The 25,860-nt window shown below is 37.3% G+C and overlaps 1 protein-coding gene across 5 annotated transcripts in view; it reads right to left on the bottom strand.

The window, feature by feature from the left end:
- The window catches only part of LOC131029311 (peptidyl-prolyl cis-trans isomerase ppi1), a 148,418-nt gene that overhangs the window by 111,408 nt on the left and 11,150 nt on the right, over positions 1-25,860 (bottom strand). For all 5 annotated transcript variants that reach the window (XM_057959748.2, XM_057959749.2, XM_057959752.2 and 2 more), the window contains one exon: positions 16,717-16,773. In XM_057959748.2, coding sequence (XP_057815731.2) covers positions 16,717-16,773 — 57 coding nt within the window. The remainder of the gene's footprint in view (positions 1-16,716; positions 16,774-25,860) is intronic.

Genomic DNA, 25,860 nt, shown 5'->3' with positions numbered 1-25,860 from the left:
TAGGGCTTCTGCTTCCGCTAGTACTATTGCTCATGGTCCTGGCACTACCAGTGGTAGTGGGAGTGTTAGCATGGGTCCTAGAATTCGTAAATCTAGACTGGAATCCTACTTTGAGCCTCGCACTACTCCTAGGTCCCAACAATCGCTTGAGAGCATGGGGCGGAACAAGTAGGTCCCAACAATCGCTTGAGAGCATGGGGTGGAACAAGGAGGTCCATGATGCCGCTAAAATGGCAGTTGACAGGTTTTCGGTCTACTGCAGTGTTCCATTCTTTGCAGCCACATGAATATTTTTTGTTTGATTGTTTTAATATTTATAGTTTGGTTTTTTGTTGTACATAATACATACTTAACTTATCTCATTTAATTTATTTGTGACAAGTTTCCTTATTGGCAGGAAATGGTTGATGCCCTTACCATATGCGGGGCGGGGTTCAAAGCCCCTTCTAAATCTGACTTAAGGGGACCAATTTTGACAGATTTAGTGCGTGATGTGAAGAGGGAATTAGAGGATCAACGCAAGATATGGAGTAGGACAGGTTGCACCATCATGACTGATGGTTGGACAAATAGGAGAAATAGAACTCTCCTTAATTTTCTTGTTTCTTCCGCAGGTGATTGATTAATTTTAATTTCATTTAGTCATTAATTTTTTATTTTTTTTTATTTAATGGTTTATTGAATGATCATTGATCTTGCTTTATTTTTAATTTCAGGGGACACTATTTTCATCAAGTCCATTGATGCCTCCGCACAGTGTAAAATGTCACATTCCTATGTGAGAAAATAGAGGAGGTGACACATGAGGTGGGTGAGGAGAACGTGGTGCAAGTAGTCACCGACAATGCAGCAAATTATGTTGCTGCAAATAGACTTTTGACGGAGAGGCACCCATCTATAGTTTGGACTCCATGTGTCACCCATTGCATTGACCTCATGTTGGAGGATATTGGAAAACTCCCATGGATCAGGAGATGTGTAGAAAGGGCAAGAAATATTTACAAATTTGTATATAATCATTCATGGGTGTTAGCTCTTATGAGGCAATACACAAAGCAAAGGGAGTTAGCTCGTCCTAGAATCACCAGATTTGGCACTAACTTCATTACATTACAGTCCATGCTTTGTTGTAAGGTGGCCTTGAGACGTATGATTGTTGGTGACGAGTGGGCTTCCTCATCCTATGCTACTACTGTTGTCGGGATAGATAAGGGAGGCTTTTGGACCCCTTGTGATGAGATTGTGAACGTAATTTTTTTATAGATTCTACAAGTTAAGTTTATGATTTATTCATCATTTTCTCTTATTTGATCATTTTTATAAATTACACAATATTTGCAATTTTGCAGTTTGTTAAGCCCCTTGGTGGTTCTCTTGCGAGTTGTGGATGGGGAAAAGCCTGCAATGGGCTACATATATGAGGGCATGGATAGGGCCAAGGAGGCCATCAAATCCGTCTATGGAGGAGATGAGAGCAGGTATCATCCCATTTGGGATATCATTGATAAGAGATGGCATAACCAGCTTCACAAGCCCATCCATGCAGCAGCATATCATCTGAATCTGGCATTCCATTTCAGCCCTACTTTCAAGGCGGATGAGGAGGTTCTTAGTGGGCTATACTCAATCATGGAGAAGATGGCACCTACTAGTTGTACTCGAACCAAACTTATGCGAGAGATACAGTTCTCTAATGCTCAAGGGGAGAACTTCTCTTGTACTATCTGCAAAAAAAGGACAGCTATGATGCCAGGTAAAAATACATTCTAAGGCATAATTTTAATTTTATTAAATATTGTTAAATAAGAATCGAGAGTGAGACAATTTTTTTATTTTTCTCATTTCAAATTTAGATAATTGGTGGAGCTTTTTTGGCCCAAAAACACCAAATATTCAGAAGTTGGCCATTCGCATTTTGAGCCAACCATGCAGTGCATCTGGTTGTGAGCGCAATTGGAGTATGTTTGAGCACATACACTCCAAGAGGCACAATAGATTATCGTGGAGAAGATGAACGATCTTGTCTTTGTTCACTACAACCTCCGCCTCAGAATGAAAAGGAATGCATAGGCTGACATCTCCCCTATAATTCTAAAGGAGGTTGATTCTGAAGTCGAGTGGACCACTGAGACAGAACTTGTCTTTAGTGACAACGACATTGATTGGGTCGACCAGGCAGATATAGAGGCTGAGGTTGTAGCCATGGTAGAGGAGCAAAGAGCACGAGCAGAGACAACAGAGCCAGAAGCAGACAATGACACAGATATTCCTGATGTTGGTGAGGATGGCATGGTGTCACGAGGAGAGGCTATGGCTGCCGAATCATCCGGGACCTAGCTTAGATACCTTTGTAGGGGGTCAGGGTCGGGGGATGCAAGCTCCTCTGAGCCATAGGCTTGCAGTTGTTTTTACTTTTGGTATTTGTATAGAACATTTGATCATATAATGGCATGGGATTTTTATTCCACGAGTTTTGTAATATTGTATACATTTGACAATATTTATATATCTACGTTTGTTATTTCCTTCAGCTACAATTTCCGTTTATGCTTATGTGATTGATGTATACTTGTGTACGTAATCAAATTAGCTTCTATTTGATGATTTTATTGTGTCTTTAAGGTGTATTTAATAAAGGATGCATGAAACAAGTTTTAAATCTTTAAAAATATCTAAATTGCTTGAGTTTTTCACTTTGCTGAGTCCAAGTAAGTGTGAGCCAAGTTTTGACTCGCGAGTCTGAGTCTCGAGTCAATTCGGCCTTGCCGAGTCCGAGCCGACCTCGAGTCCCATGTCTTTGATCTTAATGCATCGAACCTAAAGGACAAAAGATTTTATATCAAAACATTAAGCAATTAATGAGAATAATACTTTAGCAAATCACTCTTCCTAAAACCCCTCCCAATCTGGAAATCACATTGAAAAATCAGAAAATGCAAATCTGGAAATGCTCCTTGACTGAATTTTAACTTTACATCAGGTCTGATAAATTCATATTAGGTCTGATTTTAATGACCTAACTCAGGTCTGCACCAAATTAGCTCCACCTGAAGAGGTTCGCATCAGCCTTGGGCTGGAAACCAGTGAAAAACAATGCCTTAACTTGCTTCACATTAATCCTCATATCAAGTGCGCTTCAGTTCTTATTTCGAATTGGCTACAATCACGCATAAATTTGTCTTTCAATGAAAGTGAATCGCTGCTTTAGAGGAAGATCGCCGCTTATGAAGATAAAAAAAATCGCTTGAGGTGATGACCAAACAAAGTGATCATCAATTCCCTTTTATAGGATATGATAACAAGAAGCTGACTTGTCATTGCTTTTAAATTTTGAATTAAAAAGGAAATTGTTTCTTCATAACTGGGCCCCTCTTTACAAGCTGGTCAAACTTCTGTCTTCCTTCTTTAATGTGTGGGCCCCCCTTTTTCTTTCTTGCTGGCGCTAGTGATTTCTTCGTGCCTTACCTTTGAGTGGGCCCTTCTATTTCATCTTTGTTGGCGCCACATCAACCTTATGCTTTTCCATCGGGTGCTTTAAATAAGGTATCACCAGCTTTATTTATTTATTTTTTAAACAAAACATTCCTTTGTTAAGGTGTGGGCCCTCCTTGATCCTAGGTGGCGCCAATGGTTTTCGTTTTGCCTTTACAGTGGTTTTTGGAGTCAAAGTAGGGTCAGCCTCATCTTTGAGTGGGCCCCGATTTCTTCCTTGTTGACGCCACATATTCTATTCACTTCCGTTGGAGACTTTGGTCTTAAGCAAGCATGCAACAGTGGAGAGGATGTGTGGAAGGTCGGTGGGGAGCGAAGTTACAAGTCTCGGACTCGCCTCGAACTCAACAAGCTGATTTTTTACTCGGACTCAGACTCGGCGCCCGGACTCGGCCGAGCCTCGGCAAATTGAAAAACCCAAGAAATTCAAAGATTTTTAACGATTTTAAACTTCTTTCATGCATTTTTTAATAAATAAACATTAAAGACACAATAATCTCATCAAATAGAAGCATATACACAAGTTTACATTGATCACATAAGTATAAATGCAAATTTTAGGCTTGCGCTAAAGGAAATAAGCTAAACTAAATAACACATTAGAAATATAGATAGTGTCAAATGTCTACAAAATTCATGGAATATGAAATCCATGTCATCAAAAGTTCAAAACATATATCAAGTTCAACATAAAAGCTAGAGCCTAGAAGTCTAAGGCTCATAGGAGCCAATATCAATGATCATTGATCTCTCGACCCCGCAATCATCCTACGTGTGCGCCTAAGATAGGTCCTGGAACATTCTGTAGCCATGATATTTGCATGTCTCAAGCTCAGACTCAGCCTTAGTGACATCAACATCCTCGTCCACTATTATTATATGGAGCCTAATCAGACTCGAAGGTTAAATTTTCCCCACTTTTATTGGTGCAGTTTCCCCCCAAATTATTCAATGGGGGTTTGGAGGCAGCACCCCCAAGATGGGGTCAAGGGGCAGCGCCCCCGAAAGCTCAAACGACTTTTATTTCATTCCTCTATTTAATCTTTATTTGCATTTAATTCATGCTTTCTACATGCAATTCCTAAGAATCATAACATTCACATCATCCTTGGACATATTCACCTTTAATTCCACTTAAAACAAACTCTTTAATTTTCTTTTGCTTTTTTATTGTTCCCTAGGCGGCAGAGTCCAAGCCTCGAGACTCGGCGAGTCTACCAAGACCCAGCCAATGAAAGGAGGTAGATGGAGGACGGTGTTGTGACCACATCACACGTCACCCCATCAAGATGGCCACCCCTCTTTTTTTTCAGGTTTTAGGAGTAGTCTCTCTCTCTCTCTCTGCTCTTTTCTAGTGGGTGGAGTATGATAAGTCATCAAAATGAAGGGTTCAGCATAGATCAAGTCAAGCTAAGTTAGATGAAGAAGTCGTCATTGCTCTGAAATTTATCATTTAGGTCTCATCCCTCCAAAGGTCCAAGAGCGAATTTCTTACATAGATATTCTTGAGAGGCCGAACTGATGATGCCTTCATGCGAAGGAAGTTTGTAAGCCTTGGATGATGGTGAGTTTCATGGTCATAGGAGCCTTGTCCTTAGGAGGGTTGGTGAGCGAATTTTGTCTATCAAACTTTGTCCTTGCCTACGACGGTGAGCAAAATCTTCATCTTGATTCTTGTCCTTACCTTGGTCTTGGAGCGAAGTTTGTTTTAGGTCCTATCCCTAGAGGGATCATAGAGCGAAATTCTCCTTAGAGATAGTGAGCGAGCTGCACTTTAAGTCTTGTCTTTGGGTCGATCATAGAGCGAAAACCTCATCAAAGGCTAGAAGTGAGCTTCTTCGTACTTGCATCAGCTTGGACCGAATCATTCTAGTTGGTCATGTCCTTAGAATGTATTTTGGAGCGATCAGTTTGATGTTTTCTCCTCGCTAATCATAGATTGAGCTTAAGTATGTGTCTTGGATCAAGCTTTGTCCTCACCTTGGACTAAGAGCGAAAACCTTATTTATGCCTTGCCTTCATCAAGGTCATGGAGCGAATTTGATCAATTGAGTTTGTCTTTAGAAGGGTCCAAGAGTGATTTGAATTTTGTCCTTAGCAAGGTCGGAGAGCGAAATCCATACTATAGGTCTTGTCCTTAGAGAGGACACAAAGCGAAATGCATTTTAGGGTTTGTCCTTAGGCCGGTCATAGAGCGAACTACCTGTTTAGACCTTGATCGCTCAAATAAAAGGAAGCAATTTAACAAATACGTATCTTGCAAAGGATAACGAGCGAAATATGTTATTTAGGTCCTATCCTCATGAAGGTCTTAGAGCGAAATGTGTTATTTGTCTTGTCCTTAGGCCAGTCATGGAGCGAATTCAAACATTAGAGGGCTTGTCCTTAGAAAGGACATAGAGCGAACCCCTTGTCTTGATCACCAAGTAAATGAAGCAAGTTGATAAGAATGTACCTTTCAAGAGGCTGGCCAACGAACTTCATATAGGTCCTCTCCCTAGGATGGACAAGGAGCGAAAATTACATTATGAGTCATGTCCTCTCAAAGGACGATGAGTGAATTTCTAGGCCTATCCTTGGCAAGGACACAGAGCAAATTTGGACACATTGACATGTACCTTGACCGAATTCCCAAGTGAAATCACATGAAACAAGTATTTTGGGCACCAAAAGAATTTTAAAATTTGAATTGATTGAAATCTAGCAAATTGATAGGCGAAGTTCATCATTTGTTCAGCAAGGAAGAATGTCATATAACGAATTCATCCTTAATCAGTCCAGATTTATCTTTAGCTATCAGGGTTGCATTCATTAGCTAGTGTTAGTCCTTGGTTGGAAATCATCAAATCACAGGTGAGGACTGCATTTAAAATTGAAATTCAGGTCTGATTAAGAGTAGGAACTTAGAATTCATCTAATGGATTTCATGTAAGATTCAATTCATGTTCAAGAAGATAGGCCTCAATGCATTAATCAAAATACTAACTTGATCGCCTCTCATGGGTAAATCATGGCAGCACCTAAGGCAAGTGGATCGTCATCAAGGCAAGCTCTCATCAAGGAAGATCAAAGGAGCGATGATTTGGAGACCAAGATCACGTCCCGGTGGAGCAATATTGGAGATACAAACCTTGGCAACTTCAACGTGAGGAAGTTACGTGAGGCACCATACATTGGCAAACCATCACCTATAGCCAAGAGGATAATAGAGAGTGGCATTATCAAGGCAGCCGGCTTCCCTCCTGCAGTTAGATGTCATGAATTGATGATCGAGTGCGCAAAGCATTATGATTCACACTCGAGGACGATCGTGGCCAAAGATGGAACTGTTCTTGCCTACTTATCAAAAAGAGCCATAAGTGAAGCTTTCCATCTACCAAAACAAAGAGATATGATCTATAGAAGCCTTGAAGAAGTGAAATCGATTTATGAAGATGATCCTGATGCATGCCTATCAATTATCAATAGGGATTGGTTGCAAAAGAGTAGACCCCGTCTTAACAAGATTCCTAAAGGGCTGCACCAAATTGATTTCCAAGAAGAGTTTAGAGATTTGATCACCTTGCTTGGTCAAGTTGTAGGAGCTCCTCAGGCCTTTTGCTTTGACAAGTGGATGTTCTTTTTCATTCAAATAATCATTGAAGGGAAAGGAATGATCAATTGGGCAAGGATCATTAGTAATTGCCTAGATGTACAATTGAGAAGGTTAATTCCGACCAAGTCATTCCACATCAGCTCATATATCATATATTCTCTAGCAAGGAGTTATGAATATGCAGGGCTACCACATAGAGGTCGAGTTGGAAGAGGGCCCGGATAAATAAGGGTTTGTGATTCCTATGAGATATTGCACCATCCACCTAAGAAACACTATAAGTTGGTCAATGATACTTTCATGATGCACATCACCAGGACTCTACAAGGCGGGATTCATCAAAGATTGTCTCAAGATGCACAAGACTTAGACAAACAATATGGGGCATGGTTTATTCAATTTCCCAAATTCACGTATATAAGGATCCAAGGATGCCCTTCTCCTCCTTATATGTTGCCACGTTATCCAATGGAAAAGATAGTACTTCTTGAGGTGGCAAGGCAACTGTTAGCATGTACCAAATCCTTGAGTTACAAACATGGAGCTGTCATTAGTGTCACTAATTCCATCACAATTGGGAATTCAGTAGAAGTTTGCCCTTCACTCCAAATAGCTTAAAGTGTCCAGCCAAGGTTATCTCTCTATTTGTCTACACCATTTGCTTTTAGAGATAAATTTGATCCTCATGGTAATGTAGAAGAAATGGCTGGAAGGAAATATAGGCATGTGTCTCAAGTAGAAGATTTTTGGATAAACGAACAAGATGATTTGAGATAAAGAAGAAAATGCACTCTCGGATGCCCCTTGACCTCATCAGGAAATGCAAGATCTATAGAGTGGCCGATCAAGCACAAGACAAAAGGAGATACATACAATCTACCTATGAGAAAGAAGATAAGAGGAATAAAGATAAATTGGGATGAAAAGGAAGTCACAGATTTAAGAGAACTGATAAATCCAATTTTGACTTGCACACGAAGATAGGTAGATATTCAACATCAGAAATTGAAGGAGCAAGATGTAACGATGACATTCAATTTGGAGACAAGAACAGAAGAAGAAGAAAGAGCAAGTGTAAGTGAGAACACTTCACACTCAAAAGAAACAAAGAGAAAGAATGAGCAAGGAAAGAAGGAGAGACTTCCAGGAAGAAACAAAAGATGACTTCTGATCAACCTCCTAGTGTTTCCTCTACACATGAGAAAGAAAATCAAGGCGGAGATCAAAGAATGAATGAAGGCATGGTCCACGAAGTTGATGAATCAATGGAGTCTACAATTCAAAATGACAAGTATGATAGGCAAGATCAAGGAAGAGTGCCTCAGGAATCATCACATCCATCCCTTCATATCCAGATTTGTGATGATGAAGAACAAGAAGGAGATAATGAAGTAACTTCCCCTCCTAGGAATAAGCCTCTACCTGAAGAAGTCCAAGTAAAAGAAGGAAAATCCTCTATTCCTAAAGGGCTCAAAGAAAGACTCACCAAAGAAGTGAGAGGAAGAAGAAGAAGAACAAGCATTTGATTTAGAAAGTCTTCTAAATGGATCTCAGGTAGTCATCGACAAAGAGAAAGCTCCAAAAATGTCAAGAATAATAAGAGATGATGTAGGCTCCACGAAGATAGAGAATGCCACTCCCGCCGTAGATAAATAGGAGGATGAGATCATGGCAGAAGATTATGATTTGGAGACATTCGACCTAGGACCACTCACTTCCCAGCAAGCCATGGAAGAAGCAACTGAATCAGTGAAGGCAGTAAATGAGAAGCTAAAGTCTGAAATAGAGAAGAACAAAAGAATAGAAAAGGAAGTACGTGCATGGAGGAGCTATGTTCAACAGTTTCAATAGCCTTTGAGACATCAAAGTCCAACAACCACACCACCTCCCTTGCTTCCCGCAGAATCAGTTGATCACATGGAGAAAATGAGAAATTCAGCGCAACTTCTAGAGGCATGGATTACCAAATCCTTCAAAATGGCTAATGAGTTTGTAAGGAATATGATGAAAATACTTGGTAGAGCCATTCGAGTTCTTGAGATAGTTCATAACCTCATGGTAACAGTCGATGCTTTCGCCCATACTAAGGACGTCATCATATCGGTTTTGCAAGCAATAAGGAAAGCACCTAGACAGATGCTGACACAAGAAGGAATAATTAGAAAAGAATCAACTCCTAATCTGTTACAGTGGTCAACCTTGCTTCAAATAAAGAAACTCCTCTTCAAAGATGTGAGCAACAAATGTAATCAAGTTGAAGATACCATCTATCCTATTTAAGACAAGATAATTGAAGTGATATGTATCATTCTTCACAAGAGGGTGGAAATTGAAACAGACGTGGACATTCAGGAACTAGAAGGCAAGATAAAGGTTATCTTTCAAGGAGAAAATGGACCGATCACAGAAAAACAATTAGATCTTATGCATACCACTATGTTTCATATTGATATGACAAAAGAACTTGAGCATGGATGGGAGGTCACACTTCTTGCAGCCTTTGATGAGGTGATTCACCTAGAGGAATGTATGAAGAATCTACCTGAGATTCCGATTTCTGAAATTGAAAGCACAACATCCAGATTCATTGAATATGCCAGAAAGGAGAAAGAGAAAGGAAACAAAATTCTAGAAGAAAGTTTGTTATGATCTCATTTGGCATGTCGCGTTCCTATTGGAGGATGCTTCCTCGGGTTCCGTGTCAGCATGTGTTATTTTCTCATTGGTTGATTCATGGTGATAATTATCCATATAGGGTTTTTATTTATGTCAAACCCTAATTAGGGTTTAGGTGGCAAGATCTTGGCCCTTGATCTCCATTCGATCTTGGCCCTTCATTGTATTTGGAAGCTCTATATAAGCTCCACTCATTTCATTTGTAAAGGTTAATAGTTGATAGCAATAGCTAATAGTGAATTGATAGTGATTTTGATAGAATAGAAGAGAGAGTAATAGTGGCAAGAGAAAGATTTGAAGAATTGTTGTCATTTGGCCATTGGATCAATAAAACATTGAAGTTATGGTGTTTTGCTTAATCCTTGAAGCTTATTGCATGGTTCTTCTATCTTCTCAAAGCTAAATCTTTGGATGATAGTTTTAGTATTAGATTTCATGAAGGAATGTTGCCTTTGATATATTGTGAAACCCGTTATCCATACCACTAGCTTTCTTGTTGATTGTAAGCGAGCCTTGTGTGGTCATCTAGAATATTTGAAAGTGTTTAAGTTCAATTATTGCTCAATCATTGATATGCATTCAACTGATTGTGTATATGGTTAGCAGTGATTTGAAAATCTTCAAACATCCTTAGAAGATTGCACTAGTTCTAGTTGAGTTGTTCATGTATGGTGATACTATGACTAGTTGAGTTTCACTTGTGTCATCTCCTCATCCATTCATGCTAGAGTAGCTTAGAATTCCCTCTAAACCCTCATCTTTTGCCTTTTTTGATAATCATTTAGTAGCTCCAGGAAACAACCTCATTGCATACCATTCGCCAATCAATTGTTAAATCTTTTCAAACCATAAATGCCCCTAGATGAAACAGCAATCACAATGACCAACTAGGCTTATCCACACGTAGTGACCCTACATACAGAACCTTGGAGTCTTTTTTGGGTGAACCTTAAGCAAATCTTCTGCATCCAAATGATTTTGTTCAAGAGAAGATAAGATACTTTGGTATTTTATTTTGAGTTGCATGTGCCTAATCAACACATCAACAGATAGGTAGGTAGAAAGGGAGATTAGGATGAGGGAAGTAAAGGAGACAGAGGATAGGAAGGTAGGTGGGTAGAGATGAAAGGAAGGAAGGGTGTAGGGATGGAATGTTAGGAAGGTGAGGTAGAAAGGGAGGTATAAGGAATATGAAGGATGGAGGTGATGAAGAATGTGGAAGGTAAGAAGGAGATGAAGGTGTTGGGGAAGATAGGTGAAGGTAAGAAGGAAGATGAAAGGAAGATGGAGGATGGAAGGGATAAAAGGTGAAGGGATGAAGGATAAAGGGCTAAGTGGAAGGCTAAGGTGCGATGTAGTGGGGAAGGATGGGTGAAGGAGGTGTCGGGTTTTGGAGGGTGATAACGAAAGCTATAAAGGATAGAGGGAAGTGTAAGGTGAAGAAAAGGATGATGAAGGTAGGAGGAAGGATGGAGATGGATGGAAGGAAGAGGGTAGAGAAAGGCATGAAGTATGTCATGGCTAGGTAAGGTGAAAGGATATGCATATGCAATGGAGGATATGGGATGGACGGAAGGATGGAAGTGGATGGACGGAAGGATGGAGAGGCAGACTCCCTCATATGGAGATTTTATATTGATATCCCAAGTTTCAATTTTTCCCACATCCCTTACCTATCAGTTATCATTTTCATTGAGATACAGACTTGCTTGAGGATCATTCAATTAGCCCGAACCGTTATCATGGAATTCATGCCTAGACACGACCTAGAAATTGTATTGCATTCTCTCTCAAGAGGTTAAAAGCTCCAAAACTACTACTAACCCAAGCGACTAAACTAAGACAACTACTCCAAAAAGCAAAAAAGTAGGGGTCGCCATTTACAACAGGGTGATGTGTGAAAACGTTACAACAGATCGTCCCTTTGAGATGGTGTATAAGTTTTGTCTAAATTCTTTACATTTGCATAATCCCACACCATTCGTCTTCATGTTCAATCCCTACATATATATAAGCCTTTTAAATTCACATCATACTACTTATTTACTTATTCACAAGTCTGCAATGATCTTCATAAAATCCTCCCTTTGAGACTAGTGTATGAATTTTATCTGACTTCTTTTCATTTACATAGTCCCACATCTTTCTTCTTCATTTTCAATATATGCTTACAAGATATGTATTTTCATTCCAAAAAAATATGCCTCTTCACATCTAATAGATATATCCAAACTGGTCACGCTCCTTTAAGAACAAATTATTTCTTTTTATAATTATCATAAATCGCACCTCTTAAAAATAATCACTAAACAAACTGCTGCATAGTAGTGGCTATAAAAAATCATGTCGTCTATTATAACGAGTCACACCTTTGGATGAGGATGGGCCTTTAACTATAATTTGTTTTATAAACTATGGTAACTAACTTTGGTGAGTCAACCAGCATCCTCAGAAAACTAAGTCTTTGCATACCACTTTAAATCACATCTTGTTTATTGTTGCTTCCATTATTTGTGTGATCGTTGTAATCTGGTAGAGTATATCAATTTGTCTAATGAACTATTGTTTATCTTCTAATCACTACAGTCTGAGAAGACATAATCTCACTGTTTACATTATTCTTCCATGTGTAATCGTTGCAAGCTGATCATGTTCCCATCTTAAACAAGGGCAATCCAATATCCTTCTACCACTAAACACATCTTAATATGGGGTCACTTATCTTCCATACTAAATCGCTGTAGACCATCACAAAAATGATTCCCAATATGAAATGGCTTTGCAAACACCCATGGAATAACCATGCTGGAAACACATCAGGTATGAACCGAACACAAAGCATACACATGAAAACATGAAACATGCACATGGATTTACGCAAACACAGAGCATAAACATAAAAATATGAAGCATACACATGAATATATGCAAACACAAAACATACACGTGAATAACAATATTGTTAAATTCCTTCTCATTGACTAGAATGATTCATTGATTCATCTTTACCTTATAGGATGGCAAGATCAAAACTCTGATACCATTTGTAATGTCCCCTACTAGGAGTAAGTCTTAATCATAATTAAGCCATATATCACCACATTTACCATGCCTTTAATCCGACTATTGAAACTAACATTTAATTATTCATAATACTGATACAATCAATAACTATTATGTTTAGGCCTCATCCTTACGGACGCAACTATTGTGGCTCCAAAACATTGCATGTTATTGATTCTTTCGAAAAATCACAGCCGTCAGTTTTGTGATTAACCGTTAACATTGCATCCGTAACTGCGTGTTATGCGCATTTCTGTAGTACGTTAGGTCGATTTTGGAGCCAGAATAGCCGCAGCCCATCCTTACATCTTCCTAACCCTAATGGAGGATAGGGATTAACTGTCATAGGGTGCTTGGAAACCAGTCTACAAGTAGGCTCCCTCAAGAATTTAGGACTCCATCGATACCCCATCTTGGGCTTACCTATCTTGCGAGGATTTACTCCACCTCTCCCTACGCGTACCAACCTATCCTCTCACAGGGAATAGCGAATGATTAAAGTCTAGGCCATTAATATAATAGTCTTTCATGTACTATGAATGTATATGAAATTAAGTATGACTGTCATACATATTGCAGTCTATATTAATATTACTATTAAATTCTGCATAAGAACATTATCAGGCTTCATATATTAAGCACATCCCCATGCATACCACTAAGAACAAGGATGTTACTGCTTGTAACTTAATAGCAGCTCTGATCTGATCTGATCGATGGTGATGTCACTGGATGCTTTTGATTCCCTTCCTTTATATCTCTCAATCTGAGGGAGAGGTCACACCTCTTCATCATGTATACCCTTTGGCAAGAAACACACCCTTTCACTATTAGCACCCTTTGAAAGAGTGCAACTCTTCATTATTTCTGCCCTTTAAAAGGGAGACAACCTTTCACAATCAGATCTGCACTTCTTATATAAATCAGATCTGCACTTCTGATTCCCAAATTATCCCCGCTTCAAATGAGTCCTCTTCTCCCTTTTTTACCTCATATTTGGGGGAGTCCCAACTTATCATTTCATGCCTTTTGATCATTCATTAACTTTAATCAAATTTGAATTATATTTAATTATATTTTTTTATATTTTAATTTAATTTTTATTTTTATTCTTTTGTATTTTAATTTTATTATTATTAATTATTATTAAATTATATTTCAAAGTGGGGACATTACAAAGCATGTACAATGAGTACACATTTATATAACTCTCTACTGCTAGGATGTTAATTGACTTCTCATCTATTAGTAATTTAATATAGATCTGATATGCACTGAGAGGTATCCAAAAGTCTCAAGTTGCCAATCCCTATGTCCTTACACTTACACATTTGCAACGTGAGTCTTTTGCATACATTTCAGTTCATATGAGATCTATATTAAGATGGACCTGTGCTATGTCTTATCTATTTATTACTATTTAAGAGTTACATATTTGTACAAGAGTCAACCATCAATATTCCATGCAAATGCATGCATATATGCACACAACCATCTACAACAGTAATCCAAGATAAAGTGATGTAGAATGTCCCTCTCAGTGCGAATCATTAGACCTAACAGGATAAGCCAGTAATCTAATTTGAGAAAATTTCACAATAAATGGATCATAAAATAAAGCAAAATTTGGAGTGCGAGATGGGCATAACAATAGACCTAAGTATGATGCAATGCAACCTTGACTTGCTACCTCAAACTAGATGTAGCATGCCCCAAACCCATTTATAATTGAATTCAATCCTAACATGTTGGAGCATATGAGCATCCATGTATCATTTTGAAGATTGTAATGTTCCCAACATGTGATTACCTGAATTTTGCCCTAAATTAGTAATTCCACATTATAGTTTATCAATTTTTCAATATATAAGAGTAACTTCATCTAGTCATTCAATAAACTTAGGAATAGACAAATAAATACAATGATTAATAACAAGTATATTACATAGAATGATAAGTATGTCTTTCTACCCATGTTCAAAACTTCTTTCATAGTTTAGCTTGGTAGGAAAGCCTCGTGAGGGTGCCTGTAAACTGCTCAACCCAACTAAGCCCAAGAGCGCACAGCGTCCCGCTATGACGACTCACCTCTTGGCCCACAAGAGACAGGAATGTCCCACTATGACAATTCCATCCTTTCGGGTGGCCTACTTAACTTGGGAGAACCGATAGCGTACTTCCTCCATTCATTCCTTTGATTGATTACGAGATAAGACATACGCACATATAAATAATCTAAGAAAATATAATCAAAGTAATTTATTCATAATAATATATATATTTATAGTTCATTTTTTTTATAAATATATATAAATATAATCATATTGATCTTATTTCAAGTATATATGTATGTATATTAAGCGAATATCAATCTTACTAAAAGCATTATCATGTATAAATCTATTATCCTTATTCTGATTTGAATATATATATATATATATAAATTAATTAATTAATTATATTATATAAACAATTATTAATGTATTTGCTAGTTACCTATTGTATAAATTATTATTACACCGCTGCCTAAAAACATTAGTTGTTAGTATAGTTGTGGCTGTAAAGGCAGACAGATCTGCCACTGTATATGAAATTAAATATGACTCTCATACGTATTGCAGTCTATATTAATAATACTATTAAATTCTGCATAAAAACATTATCAGGCTTCATATATTAAGCATACATATTAAACACATCCATATGCATACCACCAAGAACAAGGATGTTACTGCCTGTAACTTAATAAAGTTCTGATTTCATCTAATCAATAGTGATCAATACTTCCCAATAAAAATTGGTGACTACCTTTCCAGTTCTAGTTTGACCGAACTGCTTTTCCCTTAAGCATTTGATGCCTTCCTTTTGTCATTATTTTCCCCTTAAAGTAGGACCCAATGGCTGTCTTAAAAGCCACGTGCCATGCCTATGGTGGAGTCTCTTCCCAAAGTTCATGCCCAGCCAGCAATTCATATTTTAATTTAGTTAGTAGTTATTATTTATTACAATTGGCAGTTTTCATTATTAGTAATAATTCTGATTTGATTGATTGTTAATTATAAATTGTTTATCTATTGTTTATTAATACATACAAGTAATATATATGTAATATAATTAAGGGAAATAAATAGATAATGATAGGCTCTGAAATATGTTTATATATTGATTAGTTGTTTAAAAGATTCATACCTGTTTTTAATTTGAATAAATCGATACATCAATATAATCAGATACAATTTATTGTTTACAATATAGGGGATATGACAAAGATTGATCATAACCAAAGAAACATTAGAACTAGAAACTGCCAGTGAGCTTCTATCCTTGACTATGCATCATTTCAAAACTTAAGAATAAATTTGTAGACATTATCTAAAGTTTAACTCTTAAATCTAGTATGTCTTGTCTTACTATAATGCAAGGTTGACTTCCCTGTTAATGATTAGTGCTTTATAAGCCATCATAGGCAAAAGCTAACCCAGAAATATACAGCTCTAGGAATTCAAATTGTATTTTCTGCTTTTAATGCTTTAATATTAACAATTAGAGAATATATGATGCAAAATTGACAAACAAGTGGTTAATGATAAATGGCAGTTAACTTCCTTCTAGATCCCAAACTATAATCTCTACTAATCCGAGCATTGTTGCTTTCATTTGTAGAAAACTCATTTCAAATTTTTAGTCTTTTGAAGAGAACAGACCTTTTGATTACTGTGATAAATCAGAAGATTTTATTGGCTGTGATTTCTATAACTTCTTGACACTTTTGCAAAAAGAATCTTTCACGTCATGTTACTGTCTGCTGGCATGCAAGTCTTGAATTTATTAATGCAGTAAATTTGTCAGAAATATAAGCATCTAACCATACAAACTTCTATCAAGTTTACCTTCATATACTCTACAGTTTTGGGTGCAGCATCTTGCCTGAGAAAAACCCTAATATCCTGCAGTAAACAAGCAGATTTTATAATTATAGCATTCAAAATTGTCACTTTCAATGAGATAAAGTATTCAGTTAATTACATCAAAATACACACTTGAGTACATTACATGATTTTAGATTATTACAACAACCATGTATTTTACATATGTAAATCATTCGGCTCCATCTATAAAATCATCGTAGTGAAATCCTAGTAAAGAAAAACTGCTATGCAGCTCTAGGCAATAAGATTGTTACTAGATGATCAAACATGATAATTTAAAACAAAGCATAGGGAGATAGTTGATCTCCAACTTATATGTTATATGTTTGAGTTGCATAAGTCACTTGTAATCATGGCATAGGAGTGGCTAGGTGGGATGACTCCAAGACACATACAAGGAAGATGATAAAGGGGGTAGTGGTCAATGATACATTTTGGTCAAATGCAACATACATCACATTTATCGTCTCCTATGCTTTTACCATCATCAAATATGAGGTATCTGATAGTCCCAAACTTTGAGATATTTATTAAGGCACAAATACTATGCTAGGCCGAGTGAAAGCCATGATTCATTACAAAGACCATATCCTATTGTTCTACCTCAAGCATGCTTGGCCCATCCATCAGCAGAAGTGGGAGAACCTGAACACCCATTACATATGGCCACATATGTAGTAAATCCAAAATTATTTATGGGGAAGCTTAGCAGAGTTGTTCCAATTGATAATGGGATTTGTCAAGACAGGAGTTGTTAAGGCCCTCAAGAAAATGTATAGCATGGAGGAAACTACAATGAGAAAAGTTTAGTGAATCGAATTTGTTGAACATGATGCCTACAAGAGTTTAGCAAAGAATCATTGCCAGTATAACAAAAGAGTAATCCAAGACGGAGGCTTCAAGGCAAAGGTGATCAAGTTAGAGAGATGATGCAATTTGGGAATATCTCCTACCACCACCTCAATCACATAAGGCACTTGGAAATGTTGAGTATCATGAGATATTGCCTAAATCACAAACTCTTGTGATGAGTTACAACGAGCAAGTAGCTAAGGTGGCGCCCAGTCATCACCAACTCACCTTCACACTTCATTCCAATTCAAGGCGTCCAAATTTAATGCACCTGGCTCATCCAACAGGCAGATAACTACCACATGTGGGCACAAAGTTCGAGATACCTAACCCCATCATTCATTGGTTAAACATTCAAGCAAGGACATGTGTCCTATATTTTGTAATTTTATCATTGGTCAAGCATTAAATGCTATGTAATGGGTGTAACAAACCTTAATTAGAGTTTCTATCTTTCAATCTTGGCCATTGATGTGGATTTGATCCTAGCCATTCAACTGCAATGAGAACACTATACAAGGCTCCAATTCCTCATTTGTAAAGGTTAATAGTCAATAGTCAATAATTCGAAAGCAGACAATAATTAAATAGTAGCTAGAGTAGAGTAGGAGGGGAAGGCAGAAATTGTTGTCAAGCGTGTAAATAAACATCTTTTTCATTGAATTTATGGTGGAATGTGTTGTTTCTTCTACATAATTGCATGGTTTCTTGTTATATACTCATGACAAATGGTGTTGATTAGATCAATAGAAGCTATTGTAGATGATTAGTAATGAAGTTTGCATGTTCATACTACTAGTATTTTGCTGATTGTGAAGTATCTTGCATGGTCAACTGAACTCTTTATAAACTTAACTTCGATTGTTATTTGCTCATTGATATGCATCCCTTTATGTTCATGATGATTTGAATATCATTAGACTACCTTAGAAGATCACACTAAACTTTGTGAAGTTGTTGCTTTGCATGGCAAAGCAAAGTCTACTAGAATTTCACTAAGTCATTCATAGTCTCTTACATTCTAAGATTAGAGTAGCTTCCTAAACCCTATCTCTTGTCTTTTAGCATTCAAACATTTGAGTATCAACGTAAGTCCCCCTTGTGATTCTAGCAAATCACATCACAATCACTATGTCTATCCATGTATAAAGCCAATACCAAACTATCGGAACCTTGGAGTACTCTTGTTTGATCACATTGTTTAGCATCCAAAAGGTCTTTGTTCGAGAGTATAGAATACTTCGTATTTTTTATGTGTTGCATAGTGCATAAAAACACATCAACAGTCCTATTGACGGGTGTTTTATGACAACACTAACACAAAATAAAGTTTCCAAAGGTCACTTTGTCCTCTCTTGAGCAAAATCTCGTGTATGCCAAGATTGTGAAAGATCATACAATGATTCCAAGGTTCCAACTGCGGACTTGCGACTTTGTGATAGATATAGGCTCGTTTCGCTTTGATGTTTGTTGGTAATCCAAAGGGACTTACGTCCAGTGAACGAGACTTAAACAAATTTGAAACTTCAAGGAGGTCTTGTGGATGATTTAGCAATAGATAGCTCTTTTTGGAAATGTTTCTCAATGAAATGTACAGAAATTAAATAGGAAGGGTTTAGGGAGATTCTAATTTAAACTAAAGAAGTCACAAGATAACACAAGCTCGAGTGAAATCAACCACACTTTGTTTTGCCAACATTAGACAACTACGCAAAGAGAGGTGCAATCTTCAAAGGTTGTGCTTAAGATTTTCAAATCGCCCATGAATACCATCAAGATGAACAATATTCATTCGAGGATTGAAGTTAAACATACACATTCAAAAAGGCTCAATCCAACCTTACACTGCAAGCAGAAATCATCTACTTACAAAAGGTACGAGCGTAAGATTTCACCATGACAATGCTATTGATCTCATTCATCTAAGTACTTGAAAGCAAATCCAATCTAAGCAAGGAAGATGAAACCATGCAAGCTTCAAATAACACAATTGAACACCAAAATCCAATGTTTCACTCTTCTTATCTCAATAACTTATAGCAACAATCTCATACAATTCTCCCTCTACAAATGAAGGCATGAACCCATTTTATAGGCCCCAAAATGAAAATCGACAACCCAAATTACATTAAGATCAATGGCTAAGATTCGCCCACGCAAAACAAAAATTAGGGTTTGACCAAGAAAGACTAAAAAAATAGCACCAAGTAGTGGGCATGGTCATGAATGAAGAATCTTGCCCACTTTGCATTAAATGCCCACTAACTCCCAAATATGGCATCCACCAAGCAATAAATGACCCATCATGACATCATGCATTTAATAGATTCTCGTCCAAACTAGGACGACCCTTATCCCTTTCATTGATGGCAAATGAGATGAATGGTTACAACGGCTTCCAGCTCACCTACGGAGACACTTGGCACAGTCTTCGGTTTGAATTCCAGCATGGCAATATCCTTTTCACACTTGAAGAAAAAACTTCTCCCATCTTGGCACAACTTCTTGAGTCTTCCGCATTGTGTTGGAGAACAAGGAAACATTTACCAAATGTTCCCTCGAGAAGGATTCTATAAAGAAGAATTCATGCAGCCTATCCTTCAACTTGTCCACTATCATCTCTTCATCAATTAATCTTCTGGTAAACAATGCCTCCACTACATTGAGGAATTCCTCCTGAACCTTTTTGACCGATGCTCTCAATAATGTTGACTCCCTATTGGACCTCTCAAAGAATTCCTTTCCAGTGCTTACTGCATAAAACCATCGAGGGAAATCATATGCCTTGTTTTTGTTAAGATATAGCCCTCATGAATCTAACTAATGGTAAATCGGTTATTATCTGGAGAGTGATATATTAACAGAGCATACAGTTTGGAAATTAAACATAAACAAACTAATTGTTATGAATGGTTGCCTCAGTAGGGACATGTCCATACGTGGCAACTGCCACATAGGGACATGTCCCTACGTAAGCAACCTTTCAAAATCGTTGTCATTATTCTTCGATCCATATTTCACAACATGGTATCAGAGCCAGCATATTAAGAGAATAAATTAGACAGCCATATTACTCATAAGCATTTATCGGAAGTAAATAACAAATCAACGTAGAGGCTATATACGCAGAGGATATATCCGACTAAGAAAATATTCAAAATGTCAAGTAATATGAGAGTGGAAGATAGACTCGAAGGAGCCTCCAACTTCATTTCCTGGAAGATACGAATCATTGCCATTCTTGAAGAACTAGAATTAGAGTCTTACATAGAAGAAAATCTAGACATGCCAAATGATGAACCAGAGAAATCTACCTGGAAAAGGCGTAATAATAAAGCAAAGAAAATAATTATTGACTCAGTCAAAGATCATATTCTTCCATCTATAGCCAAACTGCCTAAAGCATATGAAGTATTTAAAACCATTAAAAATACATATGAAGTTAACAATGTGAGCAAAATGTTAACCTTGAAACAACAACTTTTAAACATAAAGATGAATAAAGATGATACAATATCTACATACTTTTCAAGGATATCTGAAGTAAAAGACCAATTACAAACTATTGGAAATGAGGTAGATGATCAAGAAATCTCTCTCATAGCCCTAAGAGGATTACCAATTTCATAGGAATCCTACATTCAATGTATTAGCAGAACACCTCCCTTACCCAAATTTGAACAACTTAAGAATGAGTGCATTCAAGAGGAATCTCGACTAATCTCAAGAGGATTAGGGACAAATAAAGAAGGAGAAATCCAAGCACTTAATACAAATACCTTCAACAAAAAGAAAAAGTTCTCCAAACGGAAGAGAGGAAATAAAAACCATCAGAAAAGAGATATGTCTAAAATTCAGTGTTACAAATGCGACAAATATGGGCACACTCACAGGAATTGTCCAGAAAGGAAGAAAACACAAGCTAGTCTAGCCGAAGTCAAAGGAAGAAACTCACTTTTCTTCTTAGCCCTATCAAGCGAAATAAATACAAATAAAAACACTTGGATCGTAGACAGTGGAGCATCAAGGCATATAACTGGATTCAGAAATCAGTTTGAAACACTTAACGGGCACTCAAGTGAAGAGGTTACTATTGGAGATAACTCCACATATCTTGTGAAAGGAATTGGGACCTGTACTATCAAACTAAGAAATGGAGTATCTCTACAATTAAAGGATGTTCTGTTTGTACCTGGAATAAAAAGAAATCTAGTCTCAATCTCAGGCCTAGCTGATCAAGGATATCGGGTTACCTTCAATGAAGATAAAGTTCTACTCTGGCCTAAAAATACAAATATCAAAAATGCCATAACAGTAGGTTCAAGAGATGGTAGCCTATACAAACTATGCAGTGATCAAAAGAAAGCACTAAATCTTGAAGTTTCAAATAATAATGAATTATGGCACAAAAGATTAGGACACCTAAGATATAGTACTCTATACAACATAAAGAAGATTACTTCAGGACTGCCCCAACTAAAATCTGAACACACAAGCATTTGCAAAGGATGTGCCTTGGGAAAGAATGTGAAAGTTTCTTTTCCCTCAAGCAAGCACAAATCAAAAGTTATTTTAGAACTAATTCACTCAAACCTATGCGGTCCCATGTCAACACCATCCCTAACTGGATCCTTATAATACATAATCTTTGTTGACAACTACTCTCGAAAAACATGGATATATTTTCTAAAGTGCAAAGACTCAAATGAAGTACTATCTAAGTTCAAAGAATTCAAGGCACTAGTAGAAAACCAGTCAGGGAAGACAATTAAGGTGTTAAGATCCGACAATGGGGGAGAATATACATCTGACAACTTCAAAGACTTTTGTAGTTCTGTTGGGATTAAGAGGGAGTATACTATACCATATAATCCACAACAGAATGGAGTAGCAGAAAGAAAGAACAAAACCATAATTGAAGCAGCAAAAGCCATGATGCATCACCAAAACTTACAAGCTTCATTATGGGCAGAAGCTTCAAATACAGCAGTCTACATTCAAAACAGATGTCCGCACTCAGTTCTAGAAAATATAACTCCTGAAGAAGCTTTTACAGGGAACAAACCAGACTTAAGTCATTTAAGGATATTTGGCTGTCCTGTATATATACATGTTCCTAAAGAAAAGAGGACAAAACTAGAACCATCCGGAAAAAGAGGTATCTTCATTGGCTATAGTGAAAATACTAAAGGATATCGCATTTACATTCCAGGGAAAATATCTGTTCAAATAAGTAGAGATGTAAAGTTTGAAGAAAACACTACACTCAAAGAACCTGAGGATGATAACATTACTAAAGAAGAAGAAGATCACATAACTGAGATTGAGAGGGAGAATATCATAGAAAATTCCAAACCTTCAGACACTGAGAGGGAGGACATCATAAGAGCTTCTGAACCTCTTGTTGATGAAAATATTGAAACACTCAATAACAAGAAAAGACCTCTATGGGCAAGGAAAATGATTGAAGAGAATAATGTAGAACCAAATGAAATTTCCAAAGAAAATAAGAGAACAAGAACTCTAAAATGTTATGCTGCACTTCTAACCGAACTCACAAATTCTGAACCAACAAATGTCAGAGAAGCCTTATCAAAAGGCTTGGAAAGATGCTATGGTTGAAGAATATCAATCTATACTAAAGAATGATGTTTGGGATATAGTGCCTAGACCAAAAGACAAATCAGTTGTCTCATCCAAGTGGTTATTCAAGATCAAATATGCATCTAATGGCAGCATTGAAAAACATAAAGCTCGCTTTGTGGCCAGGGGATTCTCTCAGAAAGCAGGAATTGATTATGAAGAGACATTTGCCCCAGTTGCCCGGTATACGTCAGTAAGAACAATCTTTGCAATTGCAGCATCCAAAGGATGCAAAATTCACCAAATGGACGTGAAGACTGCCTTCCTAAATGGTTCAATTGAAGAAGAAGTATATATAGAACAACCAGAAGGATTCACCATATATGATAAAAATTGCTATGTTTGTAAACTAAAGAAAGCTCTCTATGGGTTAAAACAAGCACCTAGGGCCTGGTATGCAAGGATAGACAACTATCTCTCCAAACTAGGGTACTCCAAGAACCTAGCAGATCCCAACATCTACTTCAAGGCTTCAAATGGCAATATGATTATATTGGTCCTTTACGTGGATGATCTTTTGATAACAAGAGAGGATAATCTCATTGAGAAATGTAAGCAAGATCTGGCAGCAGAATTCGATATGAAGGATCTAGGGCTTCTACATTATTTTCTGGGATTAGAAGTATGGCAGAAGAAAAACTACATCTTCCTAAATCAAGGAAAGTACACCACAGATATTCTAACTAGATTTGGGATGATGGGGTGTAAGCCATTAGCTACACCAATGGAAACTAATTTGCACAAGCTGAAAATTGAGGCAGAAGATTCAGAACCTATAGATCCCACACTCTACAAACAAATCGTCAGTTCACTCATGTATTTGGTAAATACTCGTCCTGATATCTGCTATGCTACAAATGTATTAAGTCACTTCATGTGTGAACCTAAGAAGATACATCTAATGGCTGCTAAACACATTCTAAGATATTTACGAGGCACAATCGCACTTGGCTTAAAGTATGAAAATGTTGAGATTCAACTTGAAGGATATTCTGATTTTGATTGGGTCGGAAGTACCACTGACCGTAAAAGTACTACAGGGTGTTGCTTCAGTCTTGGTTCTGCTATGATATCTTGGTTCAGCAGAAAACAGTCAGCAGTTGCACAAAGCTCCACCAAAGCAGAATATATGGCAGCCTCCATGGGAGCTCGTGAAGCGGTATGGCTAAGAAAGTTATTATTTGGATTATTTGGAAAAACTCTGAATTCAACAATAATTCACTATGATAATCAGAGTTGTATCAAGCTCTCAGTAAATCCAATTTTTCACAATCGATCCAAACATAGTGAGATCCCTTATCACTACATAAGAGATATGGTAGATCGAAACGTCATAAAACTAGTGTACATCAGTACTGAAGAACAAAATGCTGATATCTTCACCAAGCCACTTGCAAGATTGAAGATAGAATACTTCAGAAGTAAACTTGGTATGACTAGATTATAATTGAGATTATTAGGATGAAATTCCTACCATGTGTAATTTGTTCATGAATAAATAAATAAAATGTATATTGCAATATTCTAACTGTGTTCAAGAAGATGACGATCTTCTTATGTTTAAGGTTACTATTTCAAGGTGATGATCTTGACAATAGTTGACCAAGTGTCAAGATTGACTACGTTAAGTTGTTGTCCCGGACTGTGCCGGATATCTTGATCCTAAAGTATGTGATCATCTCATGATTGACTTCTTAAGTGATTGTCCCGGACTGAGCCGGATATCATGATATTGAGTTTATTGTCATGACAAGACTATATTAAATGTTGTCCCGAATTGTGTCAGAAGTCATGACAGAATATGCTCCCAAGAAAATTACTTAGATCCACTCCTGCTAAGAGGGAGTGTTAAGATATAGCCCTCATGAATCTAACTAATGGTAAATCGGTTATTATCTGGAGAGTGATATATTAACAGAGCATACAGTTTGGAAATTAAACATAAACAAACTAATTGTTATGAACGGTTGCCTCCGTAGGGACATGTCCATACGTGGCAACTACCACGTATGGACATGTCCCTACGTAGGCAACCGTTCCTCTTGTATTTAAACCAGATTCAATGATGGAGACGATCAATAACTCACGGCAATCAGTCTTCCAGAATCGCTGTCATTATTCTTCGATCCATATTTCACAACAGTTTTCCCTGATGACCTTCCCATCAATTAATGTTTGCCTAGAAGTCTCCATTAGTGCCTCAAGGCATGGAATTGTCAAGTCTTGATAAATATGCACATCTTCCCATGAATTGTCCACGCTCTCCAAGCTGCTTAGGATAGCCAAGATTCTCCAGTAGAAATGAGCCAAGTCCTCAATAAATTTACAAGCTGAAGTGAAGACATCCTCCACCCATTCCTTAGAGCATTGAGCCATTTCCTTATTTCTTCAATCCCATCCACGAATTCCTTCGAAAGAGAAGAGGAAGGAACAAAAGCCTGATCTTCCTCTCTGAATGGACGCATCAAGTGTCGCACATATTCACACAAGGCTTTGTTTTCACTCTTCAACTTTCTGCTTTTCTCTTCTACTCTCTTCATTTGCTCCTTCAATGCCAAGGAAGACTCATCAAAATCTTCTACCACTTGTGCCTTGGAGGCACGCCCTAGG

The sequence above is a fragment of the Cryptomeria japonica genome, chromosome 10 (genome assembly GCF_030272615.1).
Source record: "Cryptomeria japonica chromosome 10, Sugi_1.0, whole genome shotgun sequence".
Lineage (NCBI taxonomy): Eukaryota > Viridiplantae > Streptophyta > Pinopsida > Cupressales > Cupressaceae > Cryptomeria > Cryptomeria japonica.
This window is presented reverse-complemented; position numbering and strand designations above follow the sequence as displayed.